General features: G+C 42.9%; 2 protein-coding genes across 2 annotated transcripts in view; both read left to right on the top strand.

Moving 5' to 3' along the window:
* Positions 1-18656, top strand: part of LOC109921522 (potassium channel subfamily K member 16-like) — a 38530-nt gene extending 19874 nt beyond the window's left edge. The window contains exons 2-6 of the mRNA XM_020521544.2: positions 3766-3880; positions 5172-5338; positions 7452-7620; positions 11763-11923; positions 18551-18656. Of these exons, the coding sequence (XP_020377133.2) occupies positions 3766-3880; positions 5172-5338; positions 7452-7620; positions 11763-11923; positions 18551-18625 (687 nt within the window). The 3' untranslated portion in view covers positions 18626-18656. The remainder of the gene's footprint in view (positions 1-3765; positions 3881-5171; positions 5339-7451; positions 7621-11762; positions 11924-18550) is intronic.
* The window catches only part of kif6 (kinesin family member 6), a 504857-nt gene that overhangs the window by 413915 nt on the left and 64994 nt on the right, over positions 1-25948 (top strand). The gene's annotated exons all lie outside the window — the stretch shown is intronic.

Below are 25948 nucleotides of genomic sequence, written 5' to 3'. Positions count from 1 at the left end.
GTCTTGTTCATATTTGCTTCCAGCCTCAGTAATGAACATGGAAGACAAACATATGTATTTCACAATGTCAGGTTTCTCTGTATCCCTTCACAGCTCAGGAAATATTTGTCGGTTTCTACCGTAATGTAAACAAATGCAGCAGACGGTTAGCCTCCATCAAGGCTCCGCAAACAGCAAGGAGATAAATGAAGAGATAATCTATTCCCAGGAGCGTTGGTTGTGGGATTAATATTTGCCAGAGCAGCGGAAGATTTTTTTGAAAAAAATTTTATTCACTCGTGAGAGGTTGGTGTCTCTGGCTGGGTCAGCATTTATTGCCTGTCTCTTGTCGCCCTTGAAAAGGTGGTGATGAACTGCCTTCTTGCAGTCCATGATCTCTGTAAACTTGCCTTTTTACATTTACCTGAGCGTTTAGGCATGTTTAATATAAAAACAGGAAGTGTTGGAGAAACTCAGCTGCTCTGGCAGCATCTGTGAAGAGACAAACAGAGTTAATGGTTCGAGTCCAGTGACTTTTCTTCGGAATGATTCAGAAGAAGAATCATTGGGCTCAAAAGGTTGGGCTGGACTTTAGGATTTTTTGGCCAAGTCTTGAGTTGCGTCGAGTTTTTTGAAGGATTGTCACCGTGAGGCCGAGCAAGTTCTTTTGTCGTATCTTAACAAACTTGCCTCATTAATGACCTGCCAAGACCTATAGAGTCCTTCAGGTCCGACTTCCACTCATTTATCACACGCCATTCCCAGACCAATCCCCCACTCAGCGGATATCTTGGAATTCACTGGAGCCCTTTGCACCGATGCCACCTTTAAAAGCCCAGACAAGTGCTGCCAGTCCAGAGCTGCCCTGCACAGTTGCTGACATTTGCCCCAAACGTGGGAGAGAGGGGAAATTGGTCTCCGGTTTTGCAGGTTGGTCTCTGGAGGTCCTGATGGATGGGCTGCTGCAGATGCAGGGACTTCCCCCGGGACCAGTGGGGGTGAATATGCCAGCCAGCCTGATCTGACACTGCCACCCAGGATAAACCAGTCTTAGGTGCCTGGGGAAATGCCCATCACTGCAGGATGCAAGCCAATGTCCTTCTCCACTTCGCCAGGGTACGTGCCACCATCTGCTCCATCATACTCATTCAATCTCTGCTATTGTACCCACCTCCCGCCAAGGCTCTTGCTCTACTGCTGTCACTATTCCCTGCAACATCCTTCCCTACTCACTGTCATCTTCCCCAAAGCCCGATACCACTGACCCTGCAAACCGTCTGCCCTGCTTATTCACTCTCTCAAGAAACCTCCCCAACTGCACTAACAGTGCCACCCCCCACTTTTCATTTCCCATAATACCTGCCTCTCTCTCTCATTCTGAAAGGAAATCTGTAGAGCTGAGTGAGTGTAAAGACAGGTGGTATGCTACCTGACACCTGTCTCCTCACCATGCCTGTTCCTATGCTGTACTGTCCTATGTTCTATGTACACATGTTAAAACTTGATATGTTCTGTCTTCTAAACCTTGTTCCTTGCCTGAGGCGTGGTGACCCTCTGATCTCTCTGAGATGAGAAAGGAGCCCTTTGGGACCAAGCCAACTTTATTTGTGTTTGCAACTGTAATACTCCATGTCTGAATTTAATACTTCTTCAGTAGACTCGAAAGCATTAAATTCCGGATGAAGCCCATTGATCACACTAGAAACATGCAAATTAGATTTATTGCAGATTCCATCCATTCAATCACAATTAAGAGGAAGACAATCAATAGACTGCCCAATTCAGAAATAACACTTTTGCTTATCATTTTAAACAATGAAGTTGATCTATTTTCTCTCTGTCTTTCTTTCTTCAGCTAATTCAGAGGTCAACAGTCTGAATGAATCAGCTTTGAACATAAAGAAGCGGTGGAGTCAGAGGTAGATAGGGTAGTGAAGAAGGCATCTTGTACACTTGCCTTCATGGGTCAGTGCATTGACTATAGGAGTTGGGATGTCATGTTGTGACTGTACAGGACATTGGTTGGGCCACTTTTGGAATACTGAGTTCGATTCTGGTGTCCCTGCTGTAGGAAAGATGTTGTTAAACTTGAAAGGGGGTGGAAAAGATTTACGAGAATTGGTGGGTTTGAGCTATAGGGAGAGGCTGACTAGACTGGGCCTATATTCCCTGGACTGACGGAGGCTGAGGGGTGACCTTATAGAGGTTTATAAAATCATAAGGGGCATGGATAAGATGAATAGTCAAGGTCTTTTTCCCAGGGTAGGGGAATCCAAAACTTGAGGGTGTACATTTAAGGAGAGAGGGAAAGATTTAGAAGGGACCTAAGAGGCAACTTTTCACACAGAGGGTGGTGAGTGTATAGAATGAACTGCCAGAGGAAGTGGTGGAGGCTGGTACAATTATAGCATTTAAAAGGCCTCTGGATGGGCATATGAATAGGAAGGGCCTAGAAGGATATGGGCCAAATGTTGGTAAATGGGACTAGATTAATTTAGGATATCTGGTCGGCATGGACAAGTTGGACCAAAGAGTCTGTTTGTCAATGGCTCTGTGACCTGCACTGATGCAATTTGATCTCAGTATCTCAGCTTGTACTGGGGTCTTGTGGTGTAGTGGGTAGTGTTCCTGCCTCTGAGCCTGTAGCATCCCTAGGATTTGACGATCAAGGAAGATGCATTCAGAGCATAGGCAAGCAGGTTAGGTATCAACTTTTAAATCCTTCCAGCAAAGGCTATTGATGGGCAATAAGATGGGAAAGGTTCGTGATCAGCCATTATTTTCTATTGCTTCACGCTTTGATACACATGTAAAAGTGAATGTTTCTACAACAATCCTTGGACACCCAGTCTGAAGAAGGGTCCAGACCCGAAACATCAGCTTTCCTGCTCCTCTGATGCTGCTTGGTCTGCTATGTTCATCCAGCTCTACACCTTGTTATCTCAGTTGGCTTCATAGCTGGTATAGATCAGATTGTTGTCAAGAGCACAGGGTTCAATCCCTGTTTTGCCTGAATGGATTCAGGAACTGCCTCCTGTTCTATTCGTGGGAGATACCATGTCCCTATGGGCCAGACTTGCCTTAAGGCAGAGAATTGAAGTAAAAGGTCTCAGAATAACTTTGAAATATTCCTTGATGTATTAATGCAAGGTCTTGCGATTACTGGATTTCCTTCAAGACCTCCCCTGTTTCCCTTCCAAACTGCTCTCAGGACAAGCTCTACATCATTCACATCTCTATTCCATTCTGTGCACCACCACACTTCCTCTAGTTCACCTAACCCTATCTCCTCTAATTTCCAGAGCTCCCTGCCCCCAAGTGGAAAACATCAAAAATCCTTTACCGTTTCTCTACAAATGTAGTTCTGTCCTCTGCTATCTCTGATTCTAACTTCTTGCAAACTTCCCTTTCTCCCCTCCACACGTTGCAACAAACTTCTTCCCTTACCTTTGTGCATCCCTCCCTGAACCCCCCACTGTGTCCCCAAGCTCCCTCTGCGCTTCTCAAAACCCTCTCCACTCCAATGATCGCTCACGTCTCCCAACCCTCCTGTGAAGGCTCGGTGGCTTGTTCCTTGGTGCCTAGAGTTTTTATTTCAGCATTGGCTTTATCACAAATGTAAGTTTTCACACTCAAACGCTAAGTAGAGAAAAATCTGCTGCTCCCCTATCAATAAATCTATGGAGTATTCTTTTATTAAAAACATTCTTTCTGCAGCAACTATCGCAGTTACTGTTAGTTTTAGGACTTCGATAATATTAACCGTCATTCTCTCATTTGTTCAAGATCATTATAGATGCCTGGGACAAAGGTATAAACCCTACAGGAAACTCCACAAATCCAAGCAACTGGGACTTCAGCAGTTCATTTTTCTTCGCAGGAACTGTGGTGACTACAATAGGTAACTACAAAAGTTTAAACATCTCATTATAAACTGAGATAACAAAGTGTAGAGCTGGATGAACGTGGCAGGCCAAACAGCATCAGAGGAGCAGGAAAGCTGACATTTTGGGTCTGGACCCTTCTTCAGAAATTTCTGAATTCTGAAGGAATATTTCTGAAGAAGGGTCCAGACCCGAAACGTCAGCTTTCCTGCTCCTCTGATGCTGCCTGGCTTGCCGCGTTAGCCCAGCTCCACACCTTGTTATCTCAGATTCTCCAGCATTGGCAGTTCCCACTGTCTCATTATAAACTGATTTTTTTTGTTCATTTGCATGGCTCAACATTCGGGATTTTATTCTTGTTGGGGGCAGTTTTTAGCTCCATATGTTTGCTGGAGAGTCTTGCTGACTGAAAGTATATGAGTGCCTCACATATTACTGATTTCAATTAACCACTTAAAAGGTTAGAAAATTGGGTTTTCTCGATTGAGAGCACGTGTTAGTGGAGGAAAGGCTGAAATTAGCCCTGATTTATTTTCCAATTATTTGGACATTTCACCATAATTTAGCTCCAAACAGTTTTTCTTTCCATTTTTCACACACGTTACCTTTGGGTTGAATTTTACCCAGATGGTTGCGATACTGGAACTGAAAGTGCGAGGTGTATCTGCTTGGTTTGGTACCAGCAGTGGGCAATCCCTATTAAGAATGTCTGCCTGCCCATCAGAGCTGCTGGCTCGATATTATCAGAGGTTAAAGAGCTCAGCAGTGCCACCTCTATTGGTGGGCATTGCTGGCACTACATTTTCTAGACAATGGCGTATTTCCCAGGAAGAAAGATCAGCTGAATTTGGTAGATGTCAGTGGTCAGAGTGGGGTTGATGGGATGAGTGGTCAATGAGGGTCGGGGGGAGCAGGCACCTTTGCCCTCCATGGACCAGGAGTAGCCCATTTGGGAAACTCTGTGCGGGGAGACCAGCAGGTTTCACTGGGTGGGCTCTCCAGACACTGGCAGTATACGAGCAGAGGCTGTAAGATGCCCTTAGTGGGTCAGTCAAGTGGCTCAAATGGACCTCTGATGGGCAGGCAGTGTGCCATGTTTTCTGCTGCTGACAGGATCAGATGGCAGTGGAAAGACGTCAGACAAAAACACCCCAGGCCTTGCCCCACAGCGTTTTCCCACCTTTCAGCTCATTCAGAGACTGATATCTAGGACAATTTCCTTGACCCTGTCCCCCAAAATGCAGTTCTGTTATTAGCTTTCATTTCATTTAAAAGAGAGACTCATAGCTTTTCCCCCTGGTATTACAGGCTTTGGTAACCTGTCTCCCAGTACTGTAGGAGGTCAAGTTTTCTGTGTGTTCTATGCGATATTTGGAGTGCCTTTGAATCTCTGCTTCCTCAACTACCTTGGGAGAAGTCTGAATGGCCACTTACAGAGGCTGGAGAGAAGCACTCAGAAATCAAGTAACTGCAAGGTAAGCTTCATACTCGGGTAACTGATTAGGAACATCTCAGAGAGAGAGAGGGTGGACTATGCCCATGTCAGTCATATTGATACTGCACTTAAAGAAAGGTATCCATCTCAAAGTTGAAACTCAGACACCAGAAATCAACAAAATGAATATCCATGAGTAAGATTTCCTTTTTGCTCACAGGGTGTGAGCATCACTGACTGGGTCAGCATTTATTGCACATCCCTAGTGGCCCTTGAGAAGGTAGCAGTGAGCTGCTTTCTTGAACCACTGCAGCCCTGGTGCTGCAGGTAGACCCACAATACCATTAGGGTGAGTCTTGCAGGACTTTGACCCAGTGACACTGAAGAAGGGTCAGCGATATATTTCCAAGTCAGGATGGTGAGTGACTTGGTGGAAAACTTGAAGGTGGTGATGCTCCCATAAATCTGCTGCCCTTGTCCTTCAAGATGGAAATGATTGTGGGTTAGGAAAGTGCAGTCGAAGGATCTTTGGTGAATTTCTACAGTACATTTTGTAGATCGTATGCCCTTCTGCTGCAGATCATCAGTAATGGAAAGAGCAGATATTTGTGAATGTGGCGCCATTCAAGATGCTGCTTTGTCTTGGATGGTGTCAAGCTTCTTGACTGTTGTTGGAGCTGCACTTATCCAGGCAAGTGGGGAGTATTCCATCACACTCCTGACTTGTGCTTTGTAGATGGCGGACAGGTTTTGGAGAGTCTGAAGGTGGACTGCTTACTGCTGAATTGCCAGACTCTGACCTGCCAAAGCATTTATTGTTGGAGGTGGTCATTGCCTGGCAGTTGTGTGACATGCATGTTACTATTGCTTGACAGCCCAAGCCTTGATATTGTCCAGGTCTTGATGCATTTGGACATGAACTGCTTCAGAACATTCCAACAAAAAATGAAATGCAGTGGGTTTATTTGAGAATTCGATGAACTTGAACAAATCTCATTCAGGGAACTGTCACATTCTGGGGACTTGAGTTTGAATCCCGCCAAAGCAGATGGTGGAATTTGAATCCATTAAAAATCTCGAATTAAGAGTCTAATGATAACCACAAGTCAGTTGTCGATTATCAGAAAAAACCCATCTGGTTTGCTTATATCCACTTGGGCAGCAAAATGTCCTTACCTGGTCTGGCCTACATGTGACTCCAGACCCACAGCAATGTGATTCACTCTTAACTACCCTCTAGGCAATTAGGGATGGGCAATAAATGCTGGCCTAGATAGCGACACCCTCATCCCATGAATGAATAAAAGGATAGCAAATTATTTTAGCTTCTTTGGAAAATAAAGTCCTGTAGTTGAAGCTTTTCACTCAAAGGGCAGAACGACAAATGCCAAAAGTCAAAGGAAGCAAAAATTTACGCTGCATTGATTGCTTTCCTTGTGAAGTACATAATATGAACAGTGCACACATTGTGATGGCTTAATAAGTAATAATTTGCCTTCCTTAGTGTGCCATTACCTTTGTCCCAGTGAACAATATGGTGAAAATAACAAGAACAACTGCTTAGTAATTCTCAAACATCTCTTTTTAGCATTTAATAAGTCTGGTCATTCTGGTTTTGAATCTCAGCTGGTTTCTTGAAATGTCCCAGTAGTTGAACAGATGAAGGTGCTAAGCATAGTAGTCTCAGTTTTCATAAATGATGTGGTCTCAGTAGTTAATGTGCCACCAATAGCCTCAATGCCCTTTGGTCAAAGGGGAGGAAAAATGTGCCAGGATTCCTTCTCCTGACTGTTATGTATTCTGAAAAGTGCTACCATCGATGGCCAAATAGGCTGACTGTCTGGGCTCACACATGCAGGTTTATCACTTGAGTGAATGACCAGAGAGAAGGTGTCATCATCCATACCTTAGATTTAACACCCCGAGGTGTAGATCATTTTAATTTCTGGAAATACGATAAATCTTGAACTCCAAATGACTACTGAAGTTAGGTCAGTTGAAATTTCAAAACTAAATTCGATAAGTTTCTTTTCAAAATTAGATTAGATTCATGATGCTAGAAGGGCTGAATGGATGGACAACGTGTTCCTAGGGAATTAATACTTTAACAGTGAGCAGACAATTATCACATGTTACTTTCTGTGCTCCTGCAGCAAGTGATGAAGATTTTCACAATGGCTTTCTTCTTGATTTTTGGCACGGTGCTGTTTCTGGTCTTCCCACCATTGGTCTTCAGTCATGTAGAAGGCTGGACATATGGAGAAAGCTTTTACTTTGCCTTCATTGCTCTGAGCACCATTGGATTCGGAGATTACGTTGTAGGTATGACTTGAACATTGCAGTAGTCCAACGTTGCATTAGGGCTCCCTGTGCACACATGGAGAGGGATTAAAATACTTGAAAGTAAAAACCACAAATATTAGGACTGATTTCACCAACACTGACCAAACAGAGCAGTGGTAGCCCTTTGTTACCAGCAGAAAGTGACCATGTAATCCATAGCACTGTGTGTCTTACAGGCACATCATGAGAATACAAGGAACAGCAGACATGAGAAACTAACAACTGCACCCCCAATCCCTGCAGGATCTCTACTGTTTACTGGTTACCCTCCACCAAAATCAACTCACTGCATCAAGTCTTTTGATATATTTTGACAGTGTAACAATGACTATATAAATCTCCAGACAGAAAGACTTGAGTTTATATAGCATTTATCATAGCCATTGGATAAATCAAAGTGCATTACAGCCAATTAAATGCATATGAAGTGCAGCCATTGTTGTAATGTAAGAACCACTGTGGCCAATTTGCCTGTAGCAAGCTTCCTCAAACAGCAATGTGTAATGTCCAGATAGTTTATTTGTGTGGTACTGATTGAGGGGTAAATGCTGGAAAGGACACCAGAGATAGCTCCAATGCTGTTATTTAAACTGGTGCCATGGTATCTTTTACTTTCACCTTAAGAGGGTAGACAGGACCCTCAATCTAGTTTCTCATCTGAAAGACTGCGCCTGTGAAAATGCAACATTCCTTCAGTACTGCACTGGGGTTTCAACCTTCATTTTACGCAGGTAATTAAGAAGGCAAATGGAATATTGTTCTTCATTGCTAGCGGGACGGAGTTTAAAAATAGGGAGATTATACTGCAGCTATGTAGGGTGCTGGTGAGGCCACACCTGGAGTACTGTGTATAGTTTTGGTCTCCTTACTTGAGAAAGGATGTATCGGCATTGGAAGGGGGTGCAGAGGAGGTTCACTAGGTTATTCCACATTGAGAGAATTGGAGAGATTGAATAGACTGGGACTATACTCATTGGAATTTAGAAGAATGAGAGGGGATCTTATAGAAACTTATAAAATTATGTAAGTTATGAAGGGAATAGATAAGATAGAAGCAGGGAGGTTGTTTCCACTGCGGGGGGCGAAACTAGATCTCAGAGGCATAGACTCAAAATAAGGGGGAGCAGATTTAGGTCTGAGTTGAGGAGGAACTTCTTCACCCAAAGGGTTGTGAATGTGTGGAATTCCCTGCCCAGTGAAGCAGTAAAAGGTACTTTGTCAGAGCATTGAGTATAGGTGTTGAGATGTCATGTTGTGGCTGTACAATATATTAGTGAGGCCACTTTTAAGATGCTGCATACAATTCTGGTTGCCCTGCTATAGGAAGGATGTTGTTAAATGAAGAAGGGTGCAGGAAGAATTTACAAGGATGTCCCTGGAACTAGAGGGTTTGAGTTCTCTGTTGAATCATTTTAAAGTGAAGATAGATAGATTTTTGAACAGTAAAGGAATTAAGTGTTATGGTGAATGGGCGAGTGAGTGGAGCTGAGTCCAGGAGCAAGATGAGCCATGATCTTATTGAAAGGCGGAGTAGGCTCGGTGGGCCAGACAACCTGCTCCTGCTCCTGTTTCTTATGTTTTTATGCCCATATTCTGGATTGGACTTGAACCTGGAATCATCAGCTGGATTCAGAGATCTTTGAATCATAGAGTCACAGAATCATACAGCACTGAAACAGACCCTTCAGTCTAACACATCCATGCCAACCAGTTCTGCTAAACTGAACTAGTCTCATGTGCCTGCATTTTGCCCATATCCCTCTAAACATTTCCTATCCATGTCCCTGTCCAAATGTCTTTTAAATGTTGCAGTTGTACCTGCCACTAACACTTCCACTGGCAGCTCATTTCATAACGCACCACCCTCTGTGTGAAAACGTTTTCCTTCAGGTCCTTTTTAAATCTTTCCCCTCTCACCTTAAACCCTCTAATTTTGGACTCTCCTGCCCTTGGAAAAAGATGTTGGCTATTCACCCTATGCCCCTCATGATTTTATAAACCTCTTTAAGAGCGTCCCTCAACCTCTGACGCTCCAGAGGTCAAAGTCCCAACCTATCCAGCCTTTCCTTAGGACTCAAACCCTCTAGTTCCTGGGACATCCTTGTAAATTCTTCCCGCACCCTTCCTCATTGAACAACATCCTTCCTATAGCAGGGCAACCAGAATTGTACGCAGCATCCTAAAAGTGGCCTCACCAATATATTGTACAGCCACAACATGACATCCCAACACCTATACTCAATGCTCTGACAAATGAAGGTAAGCATGCCAAATGCCTTTTTCACCATCCAGTCTGCCTGGGACAGCACTTTCAAGGAACTATTACCTGAACCCCTACATTGGCTGAGGAGCCCAGCCAGAGGAGGAATGGCTACCCAGCAGGGACTAGCTATTAATGGACTGGAGGCAGGACTTCTACCTCTCTACATTTGCAGACACAACATTCAAGGCTATGAGCCTAGTGTGAGACTAGTATACTTTTGGCAGTACAGACTCAATGGGCCGAAGGGTCTTTTCTCTACTGTATAATTCTATGATTTGGAACCAGGGAGTTCTGCTTCACACAGCTACTGGCTGGGCATTTTGGCCACTGCTGCCTTGCAGTGGGACCTTTATCAGGGATAGCCAATGGACCCCTGGAAAGAGGTAAGCTTTGACCACAGTGGGTAGCATGGATGGGGGTAGGCTGGAGGTGTAGGGTCTGCAGCCAAAAGACTGGAGATGGAGAGAACTTTAGGGGGAATCACACATTGCTGGGAGAGTGAAATGTTCCTCAAGTGAGTCCCAGAGGAAGGACTTGCCCCTTGCCCCTGCCTGGCTCCCACCAGCATGCACAGGCTGCCTGCTGTGAGTGAGCCTTTCCTGGTTAAATCCCAGCAGTAATGAGATGAGACCCTGAAGTGAGAATTAACTACTAGCAGTGGGAGGTGGAGGGAGTGTTGAATAGAAGTAGACTGATTAAGACACATAATTGCCACCTCCAACTGGTGGCAATAGGCAGTGGGGGCAAGGGCAGGCAGGTGGTGGGCAGGCTGTCTATTAGATGTAACATGAGCCCCCTCCATCCCGTCATCTTCAAATCCGCTTGGATGGCTGCATTAAATCCAGTCCTCTGTGCCTGAGTGGCAAGAGCGCTATCAATTACCAGACATTTCCTTCCTCCATTAGCTCTCTAGTCATTGAATTTAATTGTATATTTTCAATGCCGATACTCTGCTCAGTAAATTAATTCACAAAAGACACGCCAAATTTATTTTCACTATTTCTACTTGTGACCCCAGTTTTTTTTTATTTTCTTTGAAGCAAAAGTCTAAGTTTACCTTATACTGTACTGGTACAGTTTCTAAGCAATGGCAAAGTTCTTATCATGTATCAATAATGCAAAAACTAACCCAACAAACAGGTTTTTCCAACAGTTATAGGTGAAATTTTAAGAAGTTGTACATTACTGCAGTATTGTAGTTGAAAGGGGTTTACAATATAGCAAATGGAAGTTGTATTTTTCAGAAAGAACTTGCATTTATGTAGTACTTTCATAACCTCAGGCTACCCCAAGACACTTCATTGACAATTAATTACCTTTCAAGTGTGACCACTGTTGCTATATAAACAATATAGCAGTCGCCCTATGCACAGCTAGCCCCCGTATTTGGCATTGAGTTGAATAACTAAGTCACCTGACAGTGTTTTTGGAGGTAGCCACTTCACTAGGAAAAGTCACTGCTTCTCAGGCATCTGGTAGTCCTGTTGGCCATGTTAAATATTATTTTTAATATCAGCCTTACCTGTACCTTTCATTAATTTAAAGATCTGATCCATGTTGGATATAATTTGTCTCTTGCCTCTTCAAGGATAAACTATTATTAATGACTTCACAGCGTGCATGATTACAAGCTGAAATTGCTGGAAGTACATTAGCAGGCCTGTCAATATCTGTAAAGAGAATAAATATATTATTAAATCACAAATTGAACCATCATCAGAATAATATGAACAAAGGCCTACAGCTTTGCCCTTTAGAAATACCCTGTTTTTTCAGAGGATCAGTTTTTTTTTGTTTCATCATTTTTCTTTTCTTCGTTTCCATTTGGTCTGCATTAATAATCACAACTTTATTCTAGGCACAGATCCAGACAAGCACTACATCTCCATCTACAGAAGCCTGGCTGGTCTCTGGATAGTCATTGGCTTGGCTTGGTTGACACTGCTCTTCAATGTGGGAAGCAGAATACTGGAACGGATCTTTCAACTGAAGTTTCACAGGAAAAAGTCAAACCTCGAGGTTGTGCATAGCTCCAAACAGGAGGATTGTTGTTCCTAGTTTAATTTTGATGATCTTCGATTTGACTACCTCAATTCACTCATCCCCTCCCATTCTATTTAGGCTTCTTTCCTCTTCAGTACTTATGTTCACCTTTCCTTTTTATATTCATGGCAAGATGCTTTCCTCGTGATTTAATGGCTCATTTGGGTGAGGGATGTTCATGTTGTGAAGTGGACACTTACCCTAAGTATCGGCTGTGTAATTCTAACTCAGGTGGAGCATGGATTAGATGCAAACTGAAGGATCTTATTTATCGCCTGAGCAATTTGCCTCGTTTCCAATCTTGAAGGAACTTTCTCTAATGCGCCAGTGTAATACTTATTGCAACTCCTGTGGCACATTTAAGCCAGTGATCTCACTGGTAACAAGGTCAGTTCAGTAGGAAATTCAGGTGGCTTTAGCTTACAGGCTCAAAGAACCTTTTCGAACCTGTAACCTTACAGTGAATTTTTTATGATGTTTCTTTTGCTTTTACACTTTCCCATTGCATTGAGGGAATGGATGCCAGAATTATCTAATAGGAGGTGCCCTTGAGCTAAGAGCCAATTGGGAAGTGTGCATTTAGATTCTTAATATCCCTACAGTGTGGAAACAGGCCCTTCAGCCCAACAAGTCCACACCGACCCTTGGAGCATCCCACCCAGACCCATCCTCCTATAACCCACCTGATCTACACACCCCTGAACACTGTGGGCAATTTAGCATGGCCAATCCACCTAACCTGCACATCTTTGGACTGCGGGAGGAAACCGGAGCACCCGGAGGAAACCCACGCAGACACGGGGAGAATGTGCAAACTCCACACAGACAGTCGCCCGAGGGTGGAATCAAACCCAGGCCCCTGGCGCTGTGAGGCAATAGTGCTAACCACTTTCACAATTGACAATTACACAATTGATTCTAAAGGATGACATTAGCAATTAACAGTTCCCGATTGCATGTCTGCCAATTGCGTCCATGTTGGGAAGGACTATTTTTAGTGTGTGAAATTCCTTTTATTTTTGTCCTTGTTTTTCTATCATCTATACAGATCACATAATAAAGAGGATTGGTGTTGGCTAATTTGCTTCCAGGTCTAACTGAATACAGTCCGAGTTAGCTGCTGAATGATGCGTGAATGTGATTTGAACTCCCCGTTATCCCTTTGCTTCATCCTATGGAGAGATGACCTCTCCGGCTTGGTACTCTCCTATAACAGTATGTTGATCTTGAGAAGGTCAATGAGGCAAAGGAGTTGGTGCAGAGGTGGTAGGAAATGCAAGGTGTGAGTTTTCATCCAACAATTTATTTGATCTGATTAAGTAATACTTACGTTAATTCCTGTAATTTAAGAATCTGGGTATATCTATTCTGGTATTGAATAATCCAACAGACATTTCTTACAACTAACTATTACATGTGAATATTAATATTGGGCTAATAATAGGCCCTTAGTTTACAACAGAAGAGCCTGCTTCCAATAGAGCATCATGCTGAGGTAAGATGGAGAATGCAATCTTTATATTCTCAGGTCAAATGTGATGATACAATGATGATATCATGAAGGTGGGCATATTGACTGTGAGACATAGCACAGCAAAGAATTTTAATATTTTGCTGCAAAAGGATGTTAAAATCATGCTAACGGTTTAAAATGTTTTCTAAATTAGTTCAGTTGTTTGGTAAATATTCAGAATGTTATTACTTAGGGACAATCACATCATAAAAGCATCCTTGCTTGTGTAATGTTACGCTTGGAGTGCATTTTGACTGTCACATTCCAGGCATCACAGCTGGCTGTCGCATTTTCCCATCTTCACCTGATAGCTTTGCGGGTATAAAATCTAAACTAATGACAAATCACAGCTGAATAGATAAGAAGTGAAGAAACTGTAACTTGTCCGCACATATCCACAGAAGTGTGTACCTGTTAATAATTAGATAGTTGATGTAACTCCTAACTTTACATGCCACACTTTCCCCACATTCACCCAGTCTTGAAATTTGAAGAGAGGAGCAAATTTATGCAACTGGGTTAAAGAAATGTGGGCCAACAAAACATGTACGCCACTTATCAGTACAGTACTCATGGTGTCATCTCATGGATCCAATGAGCAATGCCAGGGGTGAAACCGTAATACAACTTTTTTTTGCTAGTTTGCGAAAAATGTGTATAATATTTAGCTTCGTGAGATTTGGGCCAAGGTTATCTACAACTACAGAGTTGTTAGAAGACAGAAGGAGGACATTTGCCCTATAAATGTCTGCGTCAGCTCTCTACTGGAGCAATACACCTAGTACCACTTCCCTGACTTCTCCCTGTAATCCAGCAGCTTCATCCTTTCCAGATAATAATCCAAATCCCTTTCGAATGCCTTGATGGAACTGACCTCTACCACACTTTCAGCCCATTGATTCAGATCCCAACTATTCACTGTGCAGAAATATTTCTGCTCATGCTTCCACTGTTCCTTTAGTCCATATCTTATGTTTTGTTGTTCTTGATCCCTTCACCAATGGGAGCAGATTCTGCCTATTTACTCGGTCCAGACCACGTGATTTTGAATCCCTCTATCAAATCTCCTCTTAATTTTACTCTCTCTGTGGGTAACAGTGCTAATTTCTTCAACCTATCTCCATTACTAAAATTCACCATTCCTTCAACCATGCTGGTGCATCATTTTTGCATTCTGCCTAATAGAGTCATAGAGATATACAACGTGGAAACAGACCCTTCAATCCAACTCGTCCATGCCAACCAGATACGCTAAACTAATCTAGTCCCATTTGCAGGCACTTGGCCCATATCCCTCTAAACCCTTCCTATTCATGCACCCATCCAGATGCCTTTTAAATGTTGTAATTGTACCAGCTTCTACCACCTCCTCTGGCAGCTCGTTCCGTATACGCACCACCCTCTGCGTGAAAAAGTTGCACCTTAGGCCCCTTTTAGATTTTTTCCCTCTCTCCTTGAATCTATGTTCTCTAGTTTTGGACTCTGCTGCCTTGGGGAGAAGGACTTTGGCTATTCACCCTATCTATGACCCTCATGATTTGATAAACTTCTATAATGTCATACTTCAGCCTCCTCACTCTAGGGGGAATAGCCCCAGTCTACTCAACCTCCCGAATCCTCACCACTCCCTACCTGCATTCACCTATCACCATCCAACCCACCTTCCCCAACCTCACCCCCCTCTCTCTCTTTATTTCTGAGCTCCCTTTCCCCTCCCCCATTTCTGAAGAAGGGTCCTGACCTGGAACGTCAACTTTCATGCTCCTCTAATGCTGCCTGATCTGCTGTGTTCCTCAAGCTCCACACTGTGTCATCGCAATATTCCAAATGTGGCCTAACCAGTATCCTGTACAGCCATAACATGACCTCCCAACTCATGCACTGACCAATAAAGGCAAGCATACCAAGTGCCTTCTTCACTATCCTGTCTACCTGCAACTCCACTTTCAAGGAACTATGAACCTGCACTCCAAGGTCTGCCTTTGCACCTTTCACGTGATCATGACAACAGCAACTATCCAAATGTGAACTGGATTTAATATGTTATTAAAGTAGTGCTGTAATGTCTAAAGATCAATGTCTAGAGCCCTCTTGCTGAGAGCACCAAAAGGTCTTTGACATTGTTAGTTGGGTACAAAGCTGAATTAACGAGAGATCTTTGTAAGGAAGTTGCTCTCCAGGTAAGTTTGCTTGAGACTTTTAAACATGTGTCCACCTAAATTCTCAAAACATCCACAGTCTTCCTTTTGCTTTGGCTCTTCCTTTTGTCACAACTGTGCCTGTTCCTTGTGGGCTTCCCTCTAGCTTTAGCCCTCAGAGTAAATCAGGAAGAGCAACAGAGTGAGAGTTTCTGTAGATCATAGAATAGACAAGGAGGAACTGGTGGATGTGGTATATTTGGATTTGCAGAAGATTTTAATAAGTTCCCGCACAGGAGGAGAAGCAAAATGGTTTGAATAGTGGAGCAGGCTTGAGCGGTCCAATGGGCTAACCCTGCTCCTATTTCCTACATCCTACCTAATTAGCATCACTTTGGTGATTTTTCACTGTAGCCCTGCCAATTCACTTTATGAAGTTCATAAAAAATACTTCTGCCACTTTAAGGGGGTCATTCCCTGCTCCTGCAGTCTCGCCATGTAACTTAAAGTCATCACTTCTTTTCATGGTCAAAGTGCTATGCCGAGTCGGGTAAGTGAGCAAAGTCTGCAGAACTTTTTAGTTCTCGCACTAGTGGATGATTGTATTGCTGGCGTTTTAGTGAAGCCAGGCTTTAATGTTGTCAGGTTCCACCCGTGATTCGTGGATGCCTGTACTGAGCAAGGTGTTGCAAGTATAAGATTCATGGACAGTTGGGTAGGAAGCAGCTATTCCCCTTAGCTATGGGGTCAGTAACCAGGGGGTACACTTTTAAGACGGTGGTGTAGAAGGGATTTGAGGAAAAATCTTTTCACCCAGTGTGGGAGTCTGGAATGCACTGCCTAGGAGGATAGTTGAAGTAGGAAGCCTCATAAACTTTAAAAAAAATACTTGGATGAGCACTTGAAATGTCATACCATTCAAGGCTATGGGCCAAGTGCTGGAAAGTGGGGTTAATGTATATTTAGAGTAGTGTTTTGTCAATGTAGATTTAATGGGCTGAAGGACCTCTTCTGTACTGTATGATTCAATGATTCTAAGTAGTGCAAGCTCCATTGATGCTATAGTCCTGATGAGAATTGTTTGCCCTGATCATATTTAACTAGGGAAGTTTGAGGCAGTTTCCCATTGCCTTCTTTATGTTTCTATGGATGGAGCAGAAATCCTCTTCCCAGAGGCTCCTCCATCTGCTCAGAGTCAGCCAGTATCCTCTAAGGTAATAGCTCCTCTGCCATCATCCACTGGACCTACCATTGGCCACCAGTTGCAACCCTAAGCACAAGATCCTTTGGATACAACCAACTGGACATACTGGTCATGGGGCTCAGGAAAAGACAGGGTCATCTATACCCTTAGGATCATTCAGAGAACTTGGCTAACTGTGGATAAGTTGTATAATTATAATAGACCTCCTCTACATCCTCTCAAAGGATGTAACATCTTTCTTAAAAGAAATGGGCACAGTATTCCAGTTGAGATGATTTCTATTGCCTTATGACTATCATTCTAAGTTCTCAAGATCTCTGAATTCCACACTTTGCAGGAACTAACAGAATTGCAAAAGTATAAAAGCCCTGCAAGTCTTTTCTATTATGAACATTGTCTCTGGTAACATTGACAGGTGGATATACAGAGGAATTACTGTACTAAAGAATCTTATGTAAATACCTGTGTTACATTGAGGCCAAGTCAAACACAGCAGTCAAATTAAACTCAATAATCACAGCACAACAACAAATAATCACGTTGCTGTGAAAGCATTAGCTTAAGGAACTAACATAGCTCTACTGAATTGCTACCAATCCCTGAGTCACTGTAATTCATTTTAAAATTCATCAAAAATTATTTTATTGTTATGTTTCCAGCTGAAGGCACTATTGTACAAGTCAGATTCCAGAATGAAAACTGACATCATAGACTATTTGTTTATTCTTGCAGTCAGTTATCATGGTGATTAGTCATTTAAACATATTCTTTTTTGAAATTCTAGGCCAGCATTTATTGCCCATCCCTAATTGCCCAGATGGCAGTGAAGAGTCAACCATATTGTCTATGGACCTGGAGTCATAGCTAGGTTGGTTAGGATGGCAGATTTCTTTCCATAGACATCAGGTGGGTTTTTCCTGACAATCAACAATGGATCAACAATCATTAGACTCTCGAGTCCAGATTTGTATTGAATTCAATTTCCATCATCTGCCATTGTAGGATTTGAAACCAGGTCCCCAGACCATTACCTGGGTCTCTGGATTAACAGTTCAACAATAATACCACTAGGCTGATGCCTCTAAACATATTCCCACAAGGCCACGGATGTCCTCTGTCCATAGAACATAAGAGAAAGAAATAAGGGAAAAAAATACGCCAACGTTTCAGCTTGTTTCCCTAAGCCACCCATTATAGAGACTCAAGTCCAGAGAAATTTTACTCCTATCTTTAGGTTTCTACATAACTGACTGCTTCCAGTCACTTCATTTTGAACTGAACATGCTATATTTTTTCTTATTTGTTGGTGGGATGTAAACATTACTGGCTATGCCCATCCAAAATATCGCATCCCTAATTGTCCAGAGGGCAGTTAAAAGTCAACCATATTGCAGTGCGTCTGGTGTCATACGTAGGCTGGACCAGGTAAGGATGGCAGATTTCTTTCTGTAAAGAATAATGGTGAACCCAGTGGGTTTTAATTAAAAGACTATTGCACAAACCCTCTTTGGACATGATTTCATGCACCTTCCACAATTCTGATGACCTAAACATTTTGAAATCTAACAACCTGAAGATTTCCGTCTCAAACTACATTCAGGTTCACTTAAATAGTAGGAACTGCCGATGCTGGACAATCTGAGACAACAAGGTGTATAGCTGGATGAACCCTTCAGTGTTCACTTAAATAGGTTCTGAAGAAGATTCATACTGGACTTGAAAGCTTAACTCTGTTTCTCTTTTCACAGATGTTGCCTGACCTACTGAGTTCGTCCAGCATGCTTTGTGCTTGTTTAAGGTTCATTGTGTTGGCGCCAGAGTAGAGGGACCATCTTATGAGGAGAGAATCAGCAGGTAGGGCCTTACTCATTGGAGTTTAGAATGAGAAACAATTTTATTGAAAAATACAAGATTCTTAGGGAAATTATGGGAAAAAAGCAGGGAAGTGCAGTTGAAGATTATCAGATCAGCCATGATCTCATTGAATGATAAATCAAACTCAATAGGCTGAGTGTTCAACCTTTGCACCAATGTTTTATGGTCTTGTTCCCGGGAATGGAGGATTTTCTTATGAGGAGAGGTTGCAAAGTTTGAGCTTGTACTCATTGGAGTTTAGAAGAAAGATAGGAGATGTTAATGAAAAACATCAGATTCCTAGGGATTTGAAAGTGTAGATGTTGAAAGGTGTTCTGGCCCTTGTGGGAAAGCCAGGACGCGAGGGCATAATCTCAGAGTAAGAGGTCGCTCATTTAAGACACAGATAAGGAAGAATTTCTTCTCTCAGAGTGTAGTGAATGTATGCAATTCGTTGTCACAGAGGGCCGTAGCGGCTGGGTTATTCAGTTTATTCAAGGCTGAGATAGACAGATTTTTAATAGTAAGGTTATGGGGAAAAGGCAGGAAAATGGAGTTGAGGATTCTTAGATCAGCCGTGATCTCATTGAATGGCAAAGCAGACTCGATGGGCCAAATGTCATAATTTTGCCCTAATTGCCGTATGGCTTAGAAACCAGGCAAAACAAAAAACACTTCTGTACAGTGACTGATTACCTCTGAAGTGAACTGTCAAACGCCTGTTAGGAGAAAAACTAAAACTTGTTTCTGAACTCGACTTCTATGATGCTGCTTGGCCTGCTGTGTTCATCCAGCTCTGCAGCCTTCCTGCTCCTATAATGCTGCTTGGCCTGCTGTGTTCATCCAGCTCTGCACCTTGTTGTCTCGGATTCGCCAGCATCTGCAGTTCCTACTATCTCTGAACTCGACTGTTTATTTTTCTCGACTGAACTCTGAGTTCTCTGCTCTGAAGTCAAAACAGAACTTAATGTACTTACGCTACCTGTCGTGAAACCAAAAGTGTGAACATCTTATTCCCTTAACACCCCGGGGTTCTCTCAACTCTCTGTTTGCAGTCACGTGTTGCCATGGAGCTGGCACATTTAATTCACTGTTCCAGAATAACTTTCTGACATATCGTTTAAGAGAAATCTCAACAGCGCTAGTCCAGAGTCGTATGACTCTGTTTTTAAAACAGTCCAAGTTCCAAAATATGATGCATCCCTTATCATATTACCCCAGCTGAATGAGAAGATGAATTATCAGAGGGTCAACTTACACCTGCAGTACCTATTATCCCTGCAGATGGTGCTGTGATTGGAATCAACTCACATAAATGCAATGTAAGTATGCAAACCTGGCAATGAAACTTCAAAGTCAGTGTTTCAAGGGCTATTGTGGTGTAGTGGTAGTGTCCTCACCTCTGGACTGTATTCCCAACTGCTCCAGAGGTGTGCAACAACACCCCTGAACAGGTTGACTGGAAATATATCGAAGTCAGTGTAAGTGGAAACATGCAGCTCCATTTAGATCCACTTGATGGCATTGTATAAAAACATTTATTTTTTCAAGACACAAAACTATAGCAGTATAGAGTCCCCATGTAGAAATCGTAAACCTTCACAAACCATAAATGGCAGGTGTATGGAATTGCTTCCATAAATGGCAATTAATGCTAGCATCACATTGCTGGGAAAACATTCACCTCAGGAACTAACACAAATTTCTCCTCAACTGAATTGCAGCCAATCTCCATCAAATGCCCTGAGTCACTGTATTTCAATGTAAAATCCCTGCATCAATTGCCAGTTTTGAATCTGAGGGTGACAGTCTTGTTATGAGGGCTAGCAGGCAAAGCAAGGCGTTTATGTGGTCAGCTGTGATCTCACTGAATGGGGTGGAACCGATTCAAGGAGCGAAATGGCCTCCTTCCGTTTCTGTGCCTGATCCGCTATCTGCATCTGTCTCAGGAACTCACCGTGAACTGTGCCTATCTGGAGATAGAGTCCACGTGAGCAGTGCTTCCTGTGGAATTGTCCTTGACTGTGATTGAGCCTGCTGAGATGACATGGCTATTCCTGTGTCAATATTTTGCCCGATGACAATTTGACAATATAAGCTTGCACTCATCTTAGTGGTTTTAATGCAGCAGAAATCCCAAGGTGATCGACAACACAAAAATAAATGAAAACCCATTGCCCAGGAAGGGCTTAATCACAACTTGACAAGATTGAATATTTGGACCATAAAGTTGCTTTTGATAAATACAGAACTAAGGCAGAAAAATTGACTTGCAGGTCATATTGAATGATCTAACCCTAAAACTAACCCTATTCCTTACCTAATCAGGTTAACTAGGGATTGACACATTTTTAGAATAAATCATTTATCTTGAGGGCAAATGAGTCATGTTACTTGCCCAGAAAACCCTGTGTATTTTTGACCGTTGGGCTTTAACTCTAACCACGTGGTGCTGCAAGGTGGAGACAGCATTGCATTTGATTCGCTGAAGAGGCTCTAAATGTACCTTCACCTGCAGGGACTCTGTGCACAAACCTTGCAAAAGGCTCAAGAAGGCCCTCGGTCTCAGGAGCCTGACAAGTGACGCAGCAGAAATGAGCAAAGTTGCAAAGGGCAAAAAATAAGCTGTGTCTTCACCCGTGACCCACCCCCACCCCTATTGCCAAGCCCCTGCAAGCATCTCTTGACCATTCGCCTCTTTTCCACATAAACACTCCTTGCTCCACTCTTCAGACACCAGCAGCCTTGTACTGTATGAGCCAAGATGGGGTGGGGGGAGTACACTCAGGAAATGATACTAACCGATTAAAACTGTAGCCAGCTCCATGTCAATATGAACACACCCGTGTCCAGTTTGAAGTGACCATGTGCTGTTTACCATGTTGGTTAATGATTTTATCAGGAAATCCCATTCTTGCATCATGAGTATGACCTGGTGACTTTTGTTATTTGCCTTTTCAGGTAGTTCAATGCTGAGTATTTATATTGGGACTGAGATCCTGTCCAATCAGGGGCTAGCTGGGTGACAGGCGGAGCAGATAAGCTGCCCACAAGCCAAATATTTTACCTTAGTGAGAGAGTTCTGAAGTGATGCCATAAACACGGAGCGTCAAAACATAACATGCCAGATGATTATTGAACGACGTGCTAATCAAAAGCCAGCATAGAACACTCTGGGTCACACTCACTCTGCTACATCCATCCACAGAATGTGTTTGAACAGGTTCCTTTATATTTACTTAACCTTGGCAAATTGGAACCACATGCCTTCGGGTATATTTCCGTTCAGTTGGAAACATAAAGAAAAGAATGACGGTAGTTTTGGTCAAAAGTGTTTGTTTCAGAGTTTAAGAGAGGTTTCTACAGCGTCTTTCACCAGCTCCAAATGTCCCAGACAGCTTCACGGCCAATCACAAGCTCTTGAAATGTTGTAGTGCTCAGGAGTTCTGTTCACAATGGATATTTAATGGGCAAGCATGTGAGAATATGAGAGATATCAGTGGTCCAAGAAAGAGTATGCAGTAAAGCATGTAAATGACACATACTAGTCTGAGATAACAAGGTGTAGAGCTGGATGAACATAGCAGGCCAAGCAGCATCAGAGGAGCAGGAAAGCTGACGTTTCGGGTCTGGACCCTTCTTCAGAAGGGTCTTTTCTGAAGAAGTCTTCTTTTCTTCATTTCTGTCTTCTTTTCTGAATAAGGGTCCAGACCCGAAACGTCAGCTTTCCTGCTCCTCTGATGCTGCTTGGCTTGCTGGGTTCATCCAGCTTTACACCTTGTTATCTCACATACTAGTCTGACTTGTCTCATACTTTGCAAAATGGTGCTCCATTTGGTAGCGCATTCATTTTCAAGCATTTCTGTCTCTCTCAATCATTTATCGCTCTGGGACACGAAGGGTGCATGTTAGAAATGTATGAAGACGTGTGAGAAAAGAAAGGGAGGATGAGGGCCAGGGTTTCCAACATGGACAATACAGAATTGGGTCAATTCACCAGCAAACTGAATCACAACTCCTAATCTCTCTACCTCACTATCTGCGGCGTCCATGCCCAGCTTGAAATTTATTCAGCAGGTGGCATCTTTCACTGCAACCCACCATCACCCACCTCAACCCTGCGTTCACCACCACTTGCAAACCCCACCCCACCACCACAACCAACAACAAAGAAAACATTCAGAGATGTCAATGGTGGAGCGGCTTTGAGGAGTATCTACAAGTCAGAAGTCAGGAGTGTGATGAAATACTCCCAACTTGCCTGAGTACAGCCCCAATAACACTCAAGATGCTCAACATCGCCCATGACCAAACAGCCCACTTGATTGGCCCCCTATCTCACACATTCAACATTCACTCCCTTCACCACCATTGCACAGGAGCAGCAGTGTGTACCATTTACTGCAACAACTTACCAAGGCTCTTTCAACAGCATCTTCCAATCCTGATAGTATCTCAAAGGACAAGGGCAGAGGTTATATGGGAACACACTCACCATCAATTTCCCCTCCAAGCCGCTCACCATCCTGACTTGGAAATATATCATCGTTCCTTCAGTGTCTCTGAATCAAAATCCTCCCAAAAGACATTGCGGATTGGCAAATGGACTGCAGTGGTTTCAGAAAGCAGCTCACTACCACCATCTCAAGAGCAACCAGAGACAGGCAATAAATGTTAGCCCAGCTATTAGAGCCCACATCACATGGAAGAACAAAAATAAACTCCAATGTATTGGAAAATGTGACAAATAAAGGTCTAGAAAAAAAAAACCCAAAATCTTTCCCTTGGAGGATGAATTATGCCAATAACTTCTTGTAAACTCAGGGAATGATGCTTGATTGAACGGTGCTTGTAGCTTTTTTCTTGAGTTTCCCCAGCTCTTCTGTCAAAATTACCACAAACAAGTGGGAGAGCCTCCTGTTGAATCACATCTCTTTCAGGCTTTCCCTTCCAGCATGTTTGAGGGAATAAATCACGATTCCCATGTCCAACTGCATGTTTACTGTAAGTGCTTTTGATAGACTATTTCAGTCTTTTGGAAGTTGTTGGTTACCAGAACAGTTAATCCTGCTATTTATCTCATGGTTGTTTATGGAACCTTTCTGCCAGGTTCAAATTGGTTGATGCAATTCCTGACATTACAACAGTGACCACACTTGAAAGGGAACCAAACAAGAAATCAGCAGGAATAACGCTGAGAGGTTGTATTTTTTCATGGAGCAATCAAAGTTGGCTCCTCACAATCCCTTCTACTGAAGGTGTGCTGTGTGTTCGCTAACGAGTGTCAGGGATCGAGAGCTAGGACACACAGTTTCTTAGATGTGACGGAGGCCCTGATGGTGAAGGTCCAGTGAATCAAGATTATCGTCCACTCACAGGTTGTGAGAACAATTTCACCACATCCAGATCGTCCCTCTCTGTTGATGCTTTTCATACCCTCATATTGTTCTCCTCGTAAATGTCATCCAGGCCAAGAAACATCACCAGCGAGGTGTCTACAATTTTTCTCCTGGTGACTCCCATGATGTGAACTTCTATATCAGTCAATCACCTGAAGCCTGAATAGGACCTCAACGGGTGTTGATTACGATTGAAGCTTAACTGGTGCGAGTTATCTCAGCTCACCTCAGCTCTATGTAAGACGCGGTCTGTTGAAAGTGCGCGATCAGTTTGCTTTGCACGGCCAATAAGGAAAGATCATATTCGGAGTGAGGCATGGTCCAAGTGAGTGCATGTTTCTGGAATTTTGGAGCAACGTGGGAAAATTTGTTGCAGAGGGGAAGAGATGCTTTTTGCTTTGTTTAGTTCATAGTTTGTACAGCTTTTTTTTTAACAGGATAAATTAAAGTCCAGGGTTAGGGGCCCAACTCAAAACAAAGAGTGACATCACAAGGAAGTTATCTGGTGGTAATAGCTACTGGTTTTGCTATTTAGTATAAATTACTTCCAGCTTAAAGGTAAATTGGAGAAATATTTTATGTGTTAAAACTAAAAGACTAGTAGGATTTAAAAAAAAATCAAATTAAGAACAAGGTGAATAATACAGATTTGTAGGACTAGGCAATGTGTTGTACCTACATGGTGGGGGAATGAGCCCATCCCATTATGGTTCATAGTGATCACATCTGTAGCAAGTGTTGGCTGCCTGTGGAACCCCAGCTCAGAGTTGATGTGTTGGAATCCGAACTTTGAGCATCAGGGAGGGGAAGTGTTACCTGAATGCTATGTTTCATGAGGCAGTCACACTCCTTAGATTAATTACCTTGACTTCAGTCAGTGGTCAGGGATGGGAGAGTGTGACTACAAGCGTGGCAGGTAGTGCTGAAGGAGCCCAAGCCCTTGAGCTTGTCTAACAGGTTTGAAATTCTTGTTCCCCGTGTGGACGAGAGTAGGAGCTATAGGGAGGCTTTCCAAACCACCATTGTACTGGGAGCAATTCAAGAGTGGAGAGAAAAGAGAAATGTAGTTGTAATCAGAGATAAAATAGAAAGAGACATTCTTCTCTGTGGCCAGAATCGAGACTCCCAAAGGCTGTGTTGCCTACTTGGTGCCTGGGTTCAGGAACCTCATCTGGGCTGCACAGGAACTTGGATTGGGAGGGGAAAATCCAATTGTTGTGGTCTACAATGGTACCAGCGATATAGGTAGGAAGAGGTTCTGCTGTGGGAATATGAGCAGCCAGGGGCTAAGTTAAATAGCAGAACTAGAAAGTTAATAACCTCTGTATTACTACCTGAGCCACAAGTTAACAAGCTGAAAGAGGTAAATGTTTGGCTCACAGATTGCTGTGGGAGAAACTGGTTTGAATTCATGGGACATTGGCACGAGTACTGGGGAAGGAAGGAGCTTTTCCGATGGGACAGAGTCTGGATGAATTGCATAACAAAGGCTGTAGGTAGGGTTTTAAACTCAATCATTGTGGGGGAGGGGGTTAGGGTTAGAGTTAGGGGGGGTCAGTTGCATGGAAAATTAGAAAATCAAACATAGATATAAAGGTAGGATTGCAGGTTAGTGACGAGGCTGATTTTTACAAGAGACAGAATGTTATATTGCACCAAGGAGCCGTAAAAGTGTAGGGAAATTTGATAATAGAGCAAATTTAAAGACTTTGTATCTTGTTGACAAAGCACTTTGAATAAGGTAGATAAACTGATTGCACAAATGGAAGTAAATAAATATAACCTCAAAACCATTACAAAACATGGTTACAAGTAAATCAAAACTGGGAAATTAACATTCATGGACATTGGACCTTTCGGAAAGACTGAAAGAGGGGCGGCATGGAACTGCAG

The sequence above is a fragment of the Rhincodon typus genome, chromosome 5 (assembly GCF_021869965.1).
Source record: "Rhincodon typus isolate 14 chromosome 5, sRhiTyp1.1, whole genome shotgun sequence".
Classification (NCBI taxonomy): domain Eukaryota; kingdom Metazoa; phylum Chordata; class Chondrichthyes; order Orectolobiformes; family Rhincodontidae; genus Rhincodon; species Rhincodon typus.
Note: the sequence above shows the minus strand (reverse complement) of the source record. Positions and strands in the feature narration are given on the sequence as shown.